Raw genomic sequence first — 17889 nt, 5'->3', positions numbered from 1 at the left:
TACCTTCAACCAGGACTTCTGCAAACAGAAACCAAAAGTTTTCCAAGCATTGGTGTTTTGCCTAAGCCAAAACAAAAAGCCCCTGACCCTTCTAACTGAAAGCATGCTAATGCTCTTCAATGTGTACTCTACAGCTGGTAAAACTCTCCCAATGCAAACAAATTCTCCTTAACGCTTCAGGATGTCTGCCTCTTATTTTAGATTTTTTTTGAAAAAAGCATGACTTCAGAAATGCTGACAAGTTAATCATTAAGGCATGTAAACACACAGACCAAAATCCATTAGTTCAAAATCCAAACTCAAATAATAATAACATCTCATACCTTACGTCACAGAGGGTGATTACATGTACTTTGAGGGAGAATGGCACATGACAGGAAGCTAAGTTTACAGGCATAGTATTAGCGGTGTGGGAGCAACGGGCAGGGATTGAATTTGTGAATGGGCAGATCGGGATAGAAGCAGAAAGAGTGGGAACAAGGGAGAAGAGAAGACCCGGAGGTGCAGGACTTTAAAATGGATTTTGTAAAGGAAGAGTTGGCAGAAGGATCAAGTTTGGATTCTTTTGAAGACGGTATGATAACTGATTTAAAAGAGATCACAGAGGGATACATTTACAATGTACAAATAATTCTTTCTACTTTCCTGAAGGCTTCCATTTGACAATGTTGGGAGAAAGTGAGTTCTTCAGTTCCCCACCAAGGAAAGCTGTCAGATTTGGTGGAACAGTTACAGAAATCTTAAAGAAATATAAACAGGTAAAATAAGTTCTATCAAATAATTATATTTGTATAAATACGTAAGAAATTTTCTCACCTTTCTGTAAATTTGATTCAAAAGAGTTTTTTCCCCCTAGGGAGATACTGTGGATTATGATTTGCTGATGACACAACTGGATGATCCAGAAATAAAGGTAATCAACAAATTGTTTTACCTGCATCTCATTTGTGCAGCATTTTCCTGTTATACATATGGAACTTTACAATTCTAACAATTTGCATTTAATCTGTAAGGTTTGTACTCCATAATAACATAGCATTTTTAATTTTATGAATATGGTGGATCTGTTTCTCTATATGTACCTACTTCAGATTAGCATGTGCAAGGATTGTTTGCACTAGTGTTGGATTAAAGGGGTAGTGTGAGTCTAGATGTTAGGCGTAATCTTGACTCTGGGATGAAACAGTGTGAAACCTGAGTTTAGCACAGATTTGAAGTGTAAATGTACACTAGATCTGTCTGTCCCACTGCTAACTGAAATAAATTTTGAGTAGCTTTAGTCTAACTTAGCTAGGACCCCAGGGCAACAACATTGACTGACTCGCAAGTAGCTAATGCACAACAGATGTCTTCAAACTTTTCTTATTTGTGGAAATTCCCCGGAAATACTGGCATTCTCACAGCACCACACTTCAACTGCTGTCTTGGTCACTTGAAGAAAAATCTGGTCAAAAATTAATTTTGATAGGATTGAAACCTTTCATCGTTTAACTGATTCTGTTTCCTTCTTGTAAATTTGTTCTATAGTACAAAGTTTTTGTTTATTTTAAGCTGCTTATTTTCTTTTTACTGTACTTTTGTTGTTTCCACACTCATGTTTGAGACGCAACTTTGTGGATTCACATTCCACTTAATCTAGATTGTTTCTCCATTGCAGTACTGACGGAGAGCTGCACTGTCAGAGATGTCACAGTTTGGATGAAATGTTAAACCAAGGCTCAGGCAACTTTCTAAGGTGGACATAAACAAATCCAGAACCCAATTTTGAAGAAGAATTGGGGTTATCCTTGGTGCAAAGACAGAAATTGCTGGAGATTTTCAGCAGCACCTGTAGAGAGAAAAGCAGAGTTAACATTTTGAGTCCAATAACTTTTAAACAGTCCTGTCGTATAAATGCAAATCTGCTTGTCTTTCTTTTCTTAATTCTCTCAATGGAAGTTTTTCTGATTTAATGTTAAACTGAGGCCCTGTCTGCCTGCTCTGATGATTCAGGAAGAAAGACCCCGTGGCAATACTTAGAGTCATAGAGGTTTACAGCATGGAAACAGGCCCTTTGGCCCAATTTGTCCATGCTGCCCAGTTTTCACAATTAATCTAGTTCCATTTGCCTGCGTTTGGTCCATATCCCTTCAAACCTATCCTATCCATGTAATGTTCAAATATTTCTTAAATGACATAACTGTACTCGATTCTATCACTACCTCTAGCAGCCCGTTCCAGACACTCATCATACTGTGCGTGAAAAAAATTGCCCCTCTGGACCCGTTTGTATCTCTCCATGTCACCTTAAACCTATGCCCTCTAGTTTTAGACTCCCTACCACATTTTATTGACCTCCATAAGGTCATTCCTCAGTCTCCAACACTCCAGGAAAAAAAAACCCAGCCTGCCCAACCTCTCTTTGTAACTCAAACCTTCCAGTCCAGATACATCCTGGTAAATCCACAAAATTCTCCTGGGATCCTGGACACTTTTTATCCCTTGAGCATTGCCATCAACAAGGAGATTAGTTGATCCAATTTTATTTGTTTATTTTGCAGTGCACATTGACGGTGCCATTCACCTACTAAGAGTGACTGCATTTCAAAGCAATTCTTTATTCTTATCATGTCATAATGTTTTAACTAAATACAGTTGACTTAATTATTACATTTTGAAGTTTATATTAAAGTGCTTATTTCTTTTTCCCCCAGGACGCTCAAATAATCAACTGGCTTCAGGAATTTCGTGATGCTGTAGCACAATTAACAAAGGATTTTGAACACGTTGTTAGCAAAATACTGGTTAGCTTCTTTGAATTTTTATACATATGAAGATTGGTCAGAAAATGTTTGCTATGTTTTATTGTTGAATAACTCTTATCAATGGGTTTGATTTTTCTTAAATCTGCCATTTTTATATTGGCGCATGGCAAGTTACAGCTGTTAATAAGATATTTAAGTAAGACCTGAAAGTTTAAACACATTTTTAAGTTATATATAAAAACCATCAGATTTTTACAAAAATAATTTCAGAAGCTGCCGTGGTTGTCCCGAAGCCCAGTGGTAATAGAGGAATACTTGGCCTTCTTAAGTAACCTAGTATCAGCACAGACAGTGTATCTGAGGTCTTGCCTTAGTATGCTGGTCTCCAGTTTTGTACCAGGTATGAAAATATTGCTTCTTTTATCATTTCCAATACATTGTGAAAAGAATAGTTCCATGTCCTTTAACTGTGAAAGAGAAGAGCTGTTTCTTTGGCTCAGGTTATTAATCAGGGATATGCCTTTCAGTCACTTGCATTTTAGTGCTGTACAGGATTATTGGGTATGTTTTGATAGACTTGGTTTTGTAAACAATAGTAATGAACAAGCCGGAATAATATGTTTTCAAATTAAGTTTACTTTCTCGTAAATCATTCTGTCCTGCTCAGAATGCAGTTGATCTGTCAATGTTTCATGCAACTAGCACTATTGAAAGGCTTGTGTGAGTTTCAGCTAATCCTTGCAACACAAATTGTACAGCTGCTGCTCAGTATTCCTTTTAATTGGGAGCAGATGGAAACAGGGATCAACCCAGGTTCTAAATGAGAGTTAATAGGGCTGCTGTGGCGCAGTGCTAGTGTCCCTACCTCTGAGCCAGGAGGCCCAGGTTCAAAAGGTGTTCAAATCACCTCTGAACCAGTTGATTAGAGAATTTCTAAATGAGAGTTAATGCTCCAATACTGGGTGATTCCAGCCTGCTGGATATTTGGAGGAACAATAAACATGGACTATTATTTATAGTTTCTGTCTGTGGGAGTGGATATCAAATATACAGAGACTTATTTCACTCATCGTACAGAAACTTCCCGCTAGGTGCATGAAGAGAAATGTGCAGCTGAGGGACAGGGAAGAACAGAATAGGAGTAATGTGCCAGTGATGCTCAAATCATAGGAGAGCTTGCAGGAAGTCAGTTGTCAAGTGGCAGATGCAAGAAACTGATTGGATAGAGTGTGTTTAAAAAAAAGGCATCTTGGAGATAAGAGATATTGTGAGGTAGAGTGGAATCAAGATCTTTCTGGAGCCTTTAGTAAACTTCCAAATTTGTTTATTTGTAGCTCTTATTTTACAATATTAATCCGTGTGTATATGTTTCATATAGGGAGAATTGTTGTCCAAGAAAATGGTGTGGATATTTCAGACTCTGAAGATGAGGATGAAAGTAAGTATTTTGATTTTGTAGAGATGAGCATATTGACATTTGAGTAATCTAGACTCTGAAGATTTATAACAGTTCTCTATAATGTTCCCAAGTACTTGTGCTTCAACCCTGAAGGCACAATGACTATATTTCACATCTTTCACAATACATACTCTTTCTCTGCTATCGTAAAGTCAGCAGCTCTGGCAGCATCTCTGGGAGGAGAGTCTTCCTGAGTTAACAGATTAATTTTCATGCTGAGGCAGAGAGTGGCTTACTTGAACTTCACTGCAGGTGTCAGTTTGCCAGCGTGTTCCTGCGTCTGACCTGGATGGGAGTGAGATTTGACAGTTACCTGCCTGCCTCTGGCAGGTAGCCAAATGAAGTGTTAATTAAGAGCACTCTTCAGATACTATCTGGATGTTCCATGTGGCTCATGTGTCTTCCAATATTGCTGAAGCCTGTAGATGGCAAGGTGTTGGCCTCTTGATGATCAACTATGCCGACTGCTGCCACAAGCCGTCCTGGCAGTGATGTTTGGCGCACGTGACCCAGGTATATTTTGTACCTTTTGTAACATGATGCTCCAACTACCTCATAAAATGTCCACCTCCAGAGAGGCTACTGGATCCCAGAGTCTCAGTCACTTCTATTGATCCTCCCAGCTGCTGAGACCACCAACCGTCAGGCTTCCTGGAGATAGTATTTTAATTAGTTGCCTGCGTAAGTCACCTCCGGTTTTCCACAATGGCCATGTCTTGGTTTCCCCTGTAATTGAGTCCAGAGTTGGAAATGCATCCCTGGAACTGAAATGTAGCTAGACCTATTGCCCAACCAACTATATTGTACTTTCTCTGGTAATTCATTTAAAGATCCATCGCCAAAGGATTGATCTAAACATACTGAACAACGGAGTATAATTTTATTCATAATATTCTTTACACAAATTGAAACATTCTAAGGACTTTAGTAAGCCATTTGGGTTTTTCTGACAAATGACAATGGTTTCATCAGTAAATTCTTAATTCCAGATATTTTTTATTCCCACATGCTGTGTCAGGCTTTGAACCCGGGTCTCCAAAACTTTAGCTGAGTTTCTGGATTAATGGTCTAGCAGTAATATCGCAAGGCCATCACCTCCCATGAATAATTTTCTGCTAGATGTATAATTTAACACAAAGCATCAAGTCTGCTGAAACCTGTTATTTTTTGACACAATTGGCTGAATAAGTATTTGCTCCTTTAACTGCTTTATGCCCATCATCTTTTCTTTCAGTCTTCTTTGTGTCCTTTATGGTTCTCTCACAGAATTCTTTTGGCACTGTGGCTTGTATTTGTCATAGGTATTTACTTCTCTAGGCTCCCTTAATCTTTTAAGTATAATGTTTTAATTTGTGCCTGAGTGAATGCTAATTAATTATAATGTCATTGAATGTTTGAATTGAATACACTACCTTGGAAAATATTTCCTTATCGAATATCAGCATGATGCATAGTAATATGCACTTTCAGCTGGTAAATTTAGTTTACCAATTTACTGATTGCAGAATTTATTTTTAAGTTTAAGAATATCAAATTTACAGCCACTTATGTAATGCTATCGGTCCTAATATCCTGATTATGGAGGTTTGCAGTCTGGTGGTGTACAAGCTTTCTTGGGAGAAATATTGCAAATGCCTGACAACTTCTAGTGAATTTATCAATTTAATCGGTGGGATCATTAAATATAGACCTATGTCACACCATTCTTTGGTACCATATCACCACACTTAAAACCATTTTTCATCCATTAATTGAACGTACCAAGTATTACTGTATTGTGCATCTTTATCAGATGCAAGGCATCAGCTCCAAATCTTGATCACGTGTCCATATTATTGCTTTTAAAACATTGTGGAACTTTCCCATTTAAATTCTTCTTTTCTCTTGTCCTGCTGTAAACACACATTCTTCTGGTCTGAATCGAGCTAAGAGCAAGTCTTTCCCACTTTACAGATCTCCCCAGAAATTTTGATATTTGTCATCGAGCTCTACAGATCATAGCAAAATATGTGCCTTCGTAAGTATGCCATTCTGCTATTAATTTCTATGGCTCCAGACACACGAGCATGTGCTTCATTGAAGGAAACCATTGTAGCTTGACCTAAAGTGATAGTTGCAAGACTTAATAATGTATAATGAGCAATATGGACTAGATGCAACAGCAATATTCAGTTAGCTAATTTGGGGTTGTCTTTAGATTCTAGGTTGCATTGTTAACCATTGTTTATTCTCTCCAATCTTGATAAGCCCTATTAGGTGAAGGAGAGAAAGTGTTCTTTTTGTATTGTTGAAACAGTTTGTGATTGATAGACTAGCAGCTGAGAACATGAATGATAGTAGAGTAGTAACAACCTAGAATATTACCCCAGTTGAACTAGAATAGCACTGCGTAGACTAGTGATCAAACCTGAAACCTCTGAATTAGCTAACTTACAAATGGACTTCTCCCTGTGAGATTAAAATGAAGTTACACTTTGGGAAAGCAACCAACATAATCGAAGACCCCTTGCACCCAGTAGTACTCTCTTCCACCTTCTTTTGTCGGGCATAAGATATAAATGTTTGAAAACACGTACCTACAGGTTCATGAACAGCTTCATCCCTGCTGTTTCACACTTTTGAATGGACCTCTCAAATGTTAATTCCAGTCTGTCTCTACACCTACGTAGCTGTAATGTTGTACTCTGCACTTTGTTCTGCCACCCTGATGAACTTTGCATGGTGTGATCTGCCTGTATAGTATGCAAAACAACACTTTTCACTGTATCTCGGTACATGTGACAACCATAAATCAAACATGCAAACAAGCAAATCAAACAACATTTTGGTGCTGTTTTGAATTGATTTTTTGAAAACTTGTGCTGAGTCCAAGTGCAGAAATATATGTTGGACCATGTCCTATGGCTACCTGTAGCATTTTCGTAGAATAAGCTGCCGGATCAACTGAATAGATTAAAGTAAATTATGTAGGTTCAGATGACCGTGATAGAGCAACATGTTTGGTTAATATTAACAATGTACAAACACATAATACATCTATATGTTTATTACAAAAGGACATTTGAATGTGGCAATAGGAGTAGTCCATTCAGCTGCTTGAGCCTGTTCCGCTCTTTAGTGAGATCATGTCTGATCTGTAACATAACTGCGTGTACCTGCCTTTGGCCCATATCTCTTAATATTTTTGCTCAACAAAAGTTTGCCTATCTCAGATTTAAAATTAGCACCTGATCCAGCATCCACTGCCATTTGTTGAAGAGAGTTCCAAATCTCTACTACCCTTTGTGTGTGGAAGTGCTTCCTGACATCTCTCCTGACTGGTCTGGCCCTAATTCTCATACTATGCCCCATAGTTCTAGAATCCCCAACCAGTGGAAATTGTTAACCTTTGTCTGTACTGTCTTTTCCTGTTAATATGTTCAAGACTTCGAACAGATTGCCGCTTAATCTTCTCAGTTCTAAAGAAAACAGTCCTGATTTGTATAATTTCTACTGGTAACCCCTTTGGGTGTGTCTTTTACTCTAAGCATGCAGGCTAGTTTTCAGCACAGAATGCTAAATAATGACTGAGATTCTATTGTTACATATAGATATCAGCTGATTTGCATTAAGCCTACTAATTCTGAGATTGTTTTGTGATGTTTAGGTGTTATATGCTGTTAAACCAGTAGATGGCACTGGCTCATCACATAAATGGCAATCTTGTTAGAATGTACCTCTTGGTTATGTAGATAAAACAATTTTCCATCCCGACAGACACCACACTTGAGTAGGATTATATATCTTAAAATGTTGACCTGTGGGCTGCAATTTAGATAGTTCTAGTTCTTGTACAAACCAATTGGTGATTCTTAAATTGATTTTTAAATCAGATGAAACATGATCTGATTGAATGGCAGAGCATACTAGTTAGACTGAATGGCCTACATTTTTATTCACTCCTGGGATGTGGGCATTGCTCGTTGGGCCAGTATTTATTTCCCGTCCCTAATTGATTTTGGGAAGGTGATGGTGAGCTGCCTTCTTCAACCACTGCAGTCTGCATGCTGTAGGTTCACCCACAATACTGTTGGGGAGTAAATTCCATGATTTTGACTCAGTGACAATGAAGGAAGGCCAATATGTTTCCAAGTCAGGACGGTGAGTGGCTTGGAGGGGAACATGCTGGTGGTGGTGTTCCCATGTATCAGCTGCCCTGGTCCTTCTAGTTGGAAGTGGTCCTGGGTTTTGAAGATGCTGTGTAAGGATCTTTGATGAATTTCTGCAGCGTATCTTGTAGATAGTTCACGCTGCTGCTGCTGGGTTTTGGTGGTCGAGGGATTGGATGGCTGTGGAGGTGGTGCCAATCAAGTGGGCTGCTTTGTCCTAGATGGTGAGTGTTTTTGGACCTGCACTCATCCGGACAAGTGGGGAGTATTCCATTACACTCCTGACTTGTGTCTTATAGATGGTGGACAGGCTTTGGGGAGTCAGGAGGAGAGTTATCTGCCACAGTATTCCTCGGCTCTAATTTGCTCTTGTGCCCAGTCTGATGAGTGCTCCAGAAGTTGTTACTCCCCCAGCCAAACTGTTCCAGAACGGTTACAACACTAGCATTTACCTGACAATATGGAAAATTGCCCAGGTATGTCTTGTACGTAAAAAGCACAACAAATCCAACTGTCAAATCAATCTGTCTACTCTTAATCATCAATTTTGGAGGGCAGTTAAGGGTCAACCTCATTGCTGTGGCTCTGGGGTCACATTATAGACTAGATCATGTGAGGATGGCAGATTTCCTTCCTGAAGGATAATCTTAACAACTTCTACTCCTCTGTCTTATGTTGTATTGCTGATTCTCTTGTTCTCATTTTTTTCCTCTGAGTTGAAGTAATTGATGAATAATGAGGGATATTGTATTGCCATTCAGTCTCCAGTCCAATCTAAAGATTTTGTATTGTAGTTTTATGTTTGTATTGTTTTCCTAAGTTATGACCTTGTATTAATGCATTTTTGTTTCTATGAGATCATCTCAGTTTTGTTGCAAGTTGCTTCTGTAATGAACTAAAATGTATATTTTTAAAACTTTGTATTTGGCAGTACACCACAATTTTTGATGCCGATACTGGTTGAAAAATTTCCATTTGCAAACAAATCAGCCAGAATCCTGGTAAGCAGAGTACCTTCTTTGTCATCAAACTCCAGTACAAAAGTACCTTTACAATATGTATTGTTTGCTAATGTTATAAATTAATCACATTTAACGTCTGTGTTTCTTCATTGTGAAGGTTTTGCAACTATTCCAGCAAATTATTTTTTGTTTTCTGTATTTGGATGAAACTAGCAGGAACTTGCATGTTCAGTGGACAAAACAAACAAGTCCTTCGAGAATCTTTTAAGAGTAGGAGCAAACTAGGAACAGTAGGGTGATCAGCAACCATTAATTATGGCATGTAGAATTTTGCTTGTCTGTCTGCACATTGTGCAACATAAATGTTAACTTTTGTGGCCATTACAGTGTTCCGTTCAGAAATGCATATAACCTGGCACCTGGTAAAATAAGCAAGGCTGTTAATTCCCTGCTTAAAAAGAAACCAGGAAGAGAGTACAAATTGGGGGAAAAAAAACAAATTGTGTGATTTGGTTCAACCCCCACCATCAAATAAATACAATAATGAAAAACTGTTGCATTTTGTGGCAAAGCAACAAGGGACACAAATGGGAAATGCAATTTCAAAAAGAAAACAACATTTCAATAGATATAAGTAGAAAAACATATTTCCATAAAACTTGTTTTTATGGGTATGGTACTGAGCTGCATTCTCCATAAACCCATGTTCTTTTTACTGTCATGTTGGCCGCCTTCTGAATGCTTCCTTGAGAGCAGACGTTAGCCAAAATTGCCACAATAGACCAATTAATTTATGTTTGCAACCTTTGTTCATTGGACAAATGGCTGTCAAATGTTTATTTTGGAAAAAAATATAGGACACAGCACAGTGCAGCATCGTTCAGGCCCTTCGGCTCATGATGTTGTACCGACCTACTATTTTACTCGAAGATCAAACTAACCTGTGTACCCTTCATTTTACTATCATCCGTGTGCCTATCCAAGATTTGCTTAAATGTCCGTAATGTATCTGACTCTACTACCACTGCTGGCAGTGCATTCCATGCATCCACTACTCTCTGTGTAAAGAACCTACCTCTGACATCTTCCCTATATATTCCTCCAGTCACCCTAAAATTATGTCCCCTTGTGATAGTCATTTCCGCCCTGGGAAAAAGTCTCTGACCATCCACTCTATCTATGCCTATCAGCAACTTGTACACCTCTATCAAGTCACCTGTCATCCCTCTTCGCTTCAATGAGAAAAGCCCTAGCTCCCTCATAAGACCTGCCCTTCAGTCCAGGCAGCATCCAGGTAAATCTCCTCTGCAGCCTCTCTAAAGCTTCCACATCCTTCCTATAATGAGGTGACCAGAATTGAACACAATATTCCAAGTGTGGTCTAACTAGGGTTTTATAGAGCTGCAGCATAACCTCGCAGCTCTTAAACTCAACTCCCCTGCCAATGAAAGCCAACACACCATACGCCTTCTTTACAACCCTATCAACTTGGGTAGCAACTTTGAGGGATCTATGGACGTGGACCCCAAGATCCCTCTGTTCCTCCACACTGCCAAGAATCCTGCTATTAATCCTGTATTCTGCATTCAAATTCCACCTTCCAAAATGAATCACTTCACGCTTTTCCGGGTTGAATTCCATCTGCCACTTCTTTGCCCAGCTCTGCATCCTGTCAATGTCCCATTGCAACCTATATCAGCCCTCCACACTATCCACAACTCCACCAACCTTCGTGTCATCGGCAAACTTACTAACCCACCCTTCCACTTCCTCATCCAAGTCATTTATAAAGATCACAAAGAACAGAGGTCCCAGAACAGATCCCTGCAGAACACCACTGGTCACCGAGCTCCAGGCTGAATACTTTACATCTACTATCACCCTCTGTCTTCTATTGGACAGCCAGTTCTGTATCCAGACAGCCAGATTTCCCTGAATCCCGTGTCTCCTTACTTTCTGAATGAGCCTATCATGGGCAACCTTATCAAAGGCCTTGCTAAAATCCATATACACCACATCCACTGCTCTGCCTTCATCAATGTGTTTTGTCACATCCTCAAAGAGTTCAGAGAGGCTTGTGAGGCATGACCTGCCCCTCACAAAGCCATGCTGACTATTTCCAGTCAAACTGTGCTTTTCCAAATAATCATAAATACTATCTCTCAGAATCCTCTCCAATAATTTGCCCACCACAGAAGTAAGACTGACTGGTCTGTAATTCTCAGGATTATCCCTATTCCTTTTCTTGAACAAGCGAATAACATTTGCCACCCTTCAATCATCTGGTACCATTCCAGTGGACAGTGAGGACGCAAAGATCATCGCCAAAGGTGCAGCAATTTCTTCCCTCGCTTCCAGTAACAACCTTGGGTATACTTCGTTTGACCCAGGGGACTTATCTATCCTCATGTATTTCAACATTTCTAGCACATCCTCCTTCCTAACATCAACCTGTTCGAGCATATCAGCCTGTTTCACACTGTCCTCACAAATGTCAAGGTCCCTCTCACTGGTGAATACTGAAGCAAAGTATTCGTTAAGGACGTCCCCTACCTCCTCTGACTCCAGGCACAAGTTTCCTCCATTGTCCGTGATTTGCCCTACCCTCCCTCTGGCCATCCTCTTGTTCCTCACATAAGTATAGAATGCCTTGGCGTTTTCCTTAATCCTACCCACCAAGACTATTTCGTGTCCCTTTCTAGCTCTTCTAAGTCCATTCTTCAGTTCCTTCCTTGTAACCTTCTAGAGCCCTGTCCAATCCTTGCTTCCTCAACGTTAAGTAAGCTTCCTTCTTCCTGTTGACTAGATGTTCCACATGTCTTGTCATCCAAGGTTCCTTCACCTTACCCCCCCTTTCTTGCCTCAGTGGGACAAACCTATCCAGCACTCACAGCAAGTGCTCCCTAAACAACCTCCACAAATGTGTCGTGCATTTACCTGAGAACATTTGTTCCCAGTTTATGCTCCGCAGTTCCTGCCTAATAGTATTGTAATCCCCACTCCTCTAATTAAATACTTTCCCATACCGTCTGCTCCTATCCCTCTCCATGACAATAGTAAAGGTCAGGGAGTTGTGATCACTATCACCGAAATGCTCTCCCACCGAGAGATCTGACACCCAGCCTGGTTCGTTGCCAAGCACCAAATCCAATATGGCCTCCCCTCTAGTCGGCCTGTCTACATATTGAGTCAGAAATCCTTCCTGGACACACCTGACAAAATCTGTTCCATCCAAACTGTTTGCACTTAGGAGGTTCCAGTCGATATTAAGGAAGTTGAAGTCACTCATGACGACAACCCTATTTCTTCTGCACCTTTCCAAAATCTGCCTCCCAATCTGTTCCTCAGTGTCTCTGTTGCTATTGGAGGGGGTGGGGGGTGTCTATAGAAAATTCCCAATAAAGTGACTGCTGCTCCTTTCCTGTTTCTGGCTTCTACCCATACTGACTCAGTGGACAAACCCTCCTTGACAACGTCCCTTTCTGCAGCTGTGATACCATCCCTGACTGGCAATGCCACACCCCCACCTCTTTTTACCTCCCTATTTCTTTTGAAGCATCTAAACCCCAGAACATCCAACAACCATACCTGCCCGTGATATCCAAGTCTCCGTAATGGCCACAACATCGTAGCTCCAAGTACTTAGAGCACGGATCAGTACATCACCCTTATTCCTCAGACAACAAGGTGCAGGGCTGGATGAACACAGCAGGCCAAGCAGCATCATAGGAGCAGAGAGGCGATAGGGTTAGGGTTACTAACCCTTATTCCTCACACTTCTTGCGTTAAAATAGACACACTTCAACTTGTCACACTGACTGCAACTTTGCCCTGTCAACTGTCTATCCTTCCTCACAGATTCTTTGCATGCTGTATCTGCCTGTACACCAGCTACCTCATCCTCTGATCCGTAGCTCCGGTTCCCATCCCGCTGCCAAACTAGTTTAAAACCTCCCCCCGAGAATGTTGGTGCCCCTCCAGTTCAGGTGCAATCTGTCCTTCTTGTATAGGTCCCACCTTCCCCAGAAGGTATCCCGATGATTCACATATCTGAAGCCCTCCCTCCTACACCAGTTCTGTAGCCACGTGTTCAGCTGCACTTGCTCTCTATTCCGAGCCTCACTAGCTTGTGGCACTGGTAGTAATCCTGATATTACTAATCTGCTTGTCCTGCCTTTTAGCTTCCAACCTAACTCCCTAATTTCACTTTTCAGGTCTTCATCCCTTGTCCTAGTTTAGTCATTGGTACCGATGTGTACCATGACTTCTGGCTGCTCACCCTCCCCCAGAATCCTGTAGACTCGATCTGAGACATCCCTGACCCTGGCACCCGTGAGCCAACATACCTTCCAAGACTCTTGTTCGCAACCACAGAATCTCCTGTCTGTTCCCCTAACCATTGAATCTCCTATCACTATTGCTCTCCTATTCTCCCCCATTCCCTCCCCACCCCCAACAGTATCCAAAGCGGTATACTTATTATTGAGGGGAACAACCACAGGGGATCCCTGCACTATCTGTCTATTCCCTTTCCCTCTCCTGACGGTCACCCAGCTACCTTTATCCTGTAACTCTGGTGCTACTACCTCCCTATAACTCCTATGTATCACCCCCTCAGCCTCCTGAATGATCTGGAGTTCATCCAGCCCCAGCCCCAGCCCCAGCTCCAGTTCCCTAACACGGTTTGTGAGGAGTTGGAGTTGGGTGCACTTCTCGCAGGTGAAGTCAGCAGCGACACTAGTAGTGACCCTTACCTCCCACATCCTACAAGCGGAGCATGCAACTGCCCTAGCTTCCATCCCCCAATTAGATTGCCAAAAGATAAAGAGAAAGGAAAAAAGAGAAATAAATGAAAAGCTCACCTTACCGACCCTCCATACAGAGTCTTTTTTTTTTGGTTAGAGGAGGAGGATGGGTGGGAGACACTACACGTATAGTGTTTTGGGTTTAGCCACTGCCCAAATATATTAGTTCACTTACCCAGCAGTCCCCTTGTCCACGTTTGCTCCTGCTCCACTTCGCTCCGCCTATTCATAAGGCAAGTATTTTATGCAGAAACCTTACCTTCCTGGCTGCCCCCTGGCTCGTGCCCTCACGACTCCCGCCGTTGAATTCGTTTAAATTATTTGAGAATTTATTTTCTGTTTTGTTGATAGACAAACTTATATGGTTTGAAATAAATGAGCCATCAATTTGTATACATATTTTTCTGATTTTTGTCAGGAATGTTACGTGCACAATTTACTGAGGATCACTGTATATTTCCCAGTGCTGCGCTTAAAGATTTTGGAACTTGTAGTGGAAAAATTCCTAAAACTGGATGTAAGTACTCAGCAACTTGAAATAAATTCTGCAATGATTGGTTTTTCGGGGTTGGTAATTCTTGCTTTAATTCAAATGATTAAGATTTCTCAGGTACTGCAAGAACAATGCGTTGGTAATATCTGTTTTAAGTAGCAAATTTTTGTTTTTCTTGAAAGAAAAGCACAATTTTCACTGTTTATTTAACATTTTGTCCTAAAAGAGTTAGAATGTTGCTGAGCATGTAAATTGTATTGGTAGAAAATGTTTAAACCTTGAGCTGTGAACTATTTATTGCATCTATCCCTTAAATCATTATATTAGTGTTCCTAATATGACAAAATGGAGCTGAAGCAAAAAAAGAGTGTGAATTCATTTTATGACACCGGATAAACAACACAGAAAAAGGCCATTCAACTCAATTGGTCTATGGCAAAGTTTGTGCTCCACTTGAAGCTCCTCTCGTCTTTCCTTATTTAAATCTACCATTGTAACTGTCTGTTCCCTTTTCCCTCAAGCTTGTCCAGCTTCCCCTTAAATGCATCTTTCCTATTCACTTCGTCCATAGTCTGTGGCAGCAGGTTGCACCTTCTTGCCACTCTTTGGGTAAAGAGGTTTCTTGTGAATTCCATACTTGATTGTTTGGTGAGAATCTTATATTTGATAACCCTTAGTTATGCTCTTCCCTATAAGGGGAAGCGTTCTCTCTGTATTCACTCCAGCAAAACCTTCAATAGTTTTAAAGACTTCTATTTGGTCACCGTTCTCAAGAGGAAAGGAGTCCAACTGTTAATCTTTTACTAATATGTATGTGTATATACATATTTATATATAGATATGCTCCAAAGCTTCTAGGTACTTTTTATAATAAAGCAACAAAGAATGCACGTGTTACTGTGTATAATCTAACCAAGGTTTCATACAGGTTTGGCTAAAACCTTGTGTTTGTTTTTTTCATGGCCTCACTAACATGTGGCGCACCTTGTAGTGATTGATGTGTTTGTATTCTGAGAACCATTTGTTTTTTGCTGCACCTAGATATCCATCCTTTAAGTAATAAATGACCTCCCTATTCTTCCTACCAAAATGTACTGTTGTGCCTTTCTGAATGACACTCGCTTGTGCAGACTGATACAAGATTAAATGATTGTTTATTCAATCAAATGGATGATACAAGCAATTACAACTTGTACAGAACACTACCCATTAAGATGTGCACCTTAGCTTCAGCGTTTCTGTTCTGTCAGTGGGTCCCTGACTCAAAGCTCCTTACATGAATGTCGGTCCTAGGTTCTCGCTAGCAATTGACGTTTTGGCTGGGCGTTAAATCCTATGTTTAAGATTCACCCCCTCTTCACTCACCTTCAGCTGACACATTCCCACGTGATTTTGTTGCCATCACCTCCAGGTGTTTCCAATACTAGTTCTTTCTTCCATTGTTCTGTGGTTTCCTTATGCTAAAATTTCTACAACTGCAATACATTACACTCTTAGAGGCCAGTTCCTACTTCTTGTAGACTCAGTACAGTTCACACTAGTTGACCAATTACCTGTTCTTATAATTGGTCAAGTTGTTCAAGGCCATAAATCCATTCTGCTGTCACATTTATCTGTGTTGAGCTTCATTTTGTCAATGAACTATCCTGTACCCCCACACTCTGCTTTCTGTCTTGAAGTTAGTAATCCATTCTACTACTTGCACCCTGACCCCACATATTCTAATCTTATTTATTAGTCTATTATGAGGCACCTTATCAAAGGCCTTTTGAAAATTATATTTACTACATTTAGTTATGGTTTAATGTGCAATTACTGCTCACCAGGAAAGATTCTGGCACTGCAAGTATTACTGTTACCATTGCCAGAGATTATTTAAATTTTATTCACTGTTAGTTGTGCTTGAATTAACTCGGTGCTATATGCTCTTTTCTAATACAAGAGATACATGTACAATTATGTGGGGTTTACCCTAAAGAATGTTATAAAATATAACTTAATGCAGCCTAAATCTTGCGTTCATTTAGAATCAAATTTTTAAAGAATTTTGTACGCTATAATCCTGGTTGTGTTATTTTCCAGGTAAGTGCGTCTCGTAATGACATTGAGGATGCAGAAGAAGCTGTTGCTGAGGCTAAGAATGGATTGTCTACATGTGCAGAGGAAGGCCTCTTTGACATGGTAAATATTTTGAAAACTGCTTAAAGCCTGAATTTTCTGTGAACATTTGTTTTATCGATTGTAATTAGAAGTTGTATGTAATTTTATTGCAAAATGTTAAGGCATGCTGAGGAGTATCTCACCACTGCCACAAATGTAAACATACCATCAATCCATGCAAATAACATACTTGCTCTCATAACAAAGCATAGAGTACATTTCCTAATTTGTTTTCCTATTGCTATGGTCTTACATTGACTGTGGGTTATTAAAGCTTTATTAAACTTTTCATTAGTGATGGTGAAGAATTTTGAAAAGTTAACTTAGTGGTGCATACTTAGCATCTGTTAAACATTTGAAATATGACCACCAAAACAGTATAGATTATCCTGATATGTTATTTGGTATGTTGGATTTTACAAGCTGGTCTGTACAGTATCACAGTTCAACTTCAAACTTTCCTGTGAGTTGGAAACTTTGCAGTAAATGTGTCTCAAAGTACATAAAATTACCAGAAGAATCTGTCCACAATAGCATGGAAATATGGATTGCTTATAATATTGCTAAATAGTAATACGTGAATTGGATCTGGGCAAATGCCTTGCTTTTTTTATTAGCTCATCACTGTCCAACTCCTCACTTTGCATCCTACTGGGTTGTCAGACCTTATTGGGCGAAAAAAAAAGAGATGCAAACCATCTTTTTACTCCAGCTACTGCCTGACAACATATGAAGAATAATTCCTGTGAGAATTGTGTGATTTGGGTGAAGTCATGGTGGCAATCAGTTGGTGGTGGAAGGAAGTAAGAATGTGAAAATTGTAACTTCCTGTCATTTGCATTTTTCTTTCTCATGGCCTTCTGTTCATGTGTTTCCCTCTGTGCAGGATGAGGATGAAGGGAAGCGGAAAATTCATTTGTCACTGCCAAATGACGAGATGGCTCATCCAGTGGCTGAAAGATTGGATATTCTGATGTCCGTTTTGCTGGCTTACATAAAGGACATTTGTTACGATAATGGTGTGAACAATAATGACTTTGCTATTTCAGAGTCCTTTCTAAGTAATAAAATAGTTTTATTCATTTATGGGATATTGGCATTGCTTACCATGCCAACAT

General features: G+C 40.0%; 1 protein-coding gene across 1 annotated transcript in view; it reads left to right on the top strand.

The window, feature by feature from the left end:
* The first annotated feature begins 501 nt into the window (after window positions 1–501).
* The window catches only part of rrn3 (RRN3 homolog, RNA polymerase I transcription factor), a 38598-nt gene continuing 21210 nt past the window's right edge, over window positions 502–17889 (top strand). Inside the window, exons 1-11 of the mRNA XM_048609510.1 lie at window positions 502–574; window positions 652–758; window positions 857–913; window positions 2694–2783; window positions 3015–3144; window positions 4123–4182; window positions 6157–6220; window positions 9283–9352; window positions 14537–14635; window positions 16694–16792; window positions 17658–17790. Coding sequence (XP_048465467.1) covers window positions 517–574; window positions 652–758; window positions 857–913; window positions 2694–2783; window positions 3015–3144; window positions 4123–4182; window positions 6157–6220; window positions 9283–9352; window positions 14537–14635; window positions 16694–16792; window positions 17658–17790 — 967 coding nt within the window. The 5' untranslated portion in view covers window positions 502–516. The remainder of the gene's footprint in view (window positions 575–651; window positions 759–856; window positions 914–2693; window positions 2784–3014; window positions 3145–4122; window positions 4183–6156; window positions 6221–9282; window positions 9353–14536; window positions 14636–16693; window positions 16793–17657; window positions 17791–17889) is intronic.

Source organism: Rhincodon typus, chromosome 21, assembly GCF_021869965.1.
Source record: "Rhincodon typus isolate 14 chromosome 21, sRhiTyp1.1, whole genome shotgun sequence".
Taxonomy (NCBI): domain Eukaryota; kingdom Metazoa; phylum Chordata; class Chondrichthyes; order Orectolobiformes; family Rhincodontidae; genus Rhincodon; species Rhincodon typus.
Note: the sequence above shows the minus strand (reverse complement) of the source record. Positions and strands in the feature narration are given on the sequence as shown.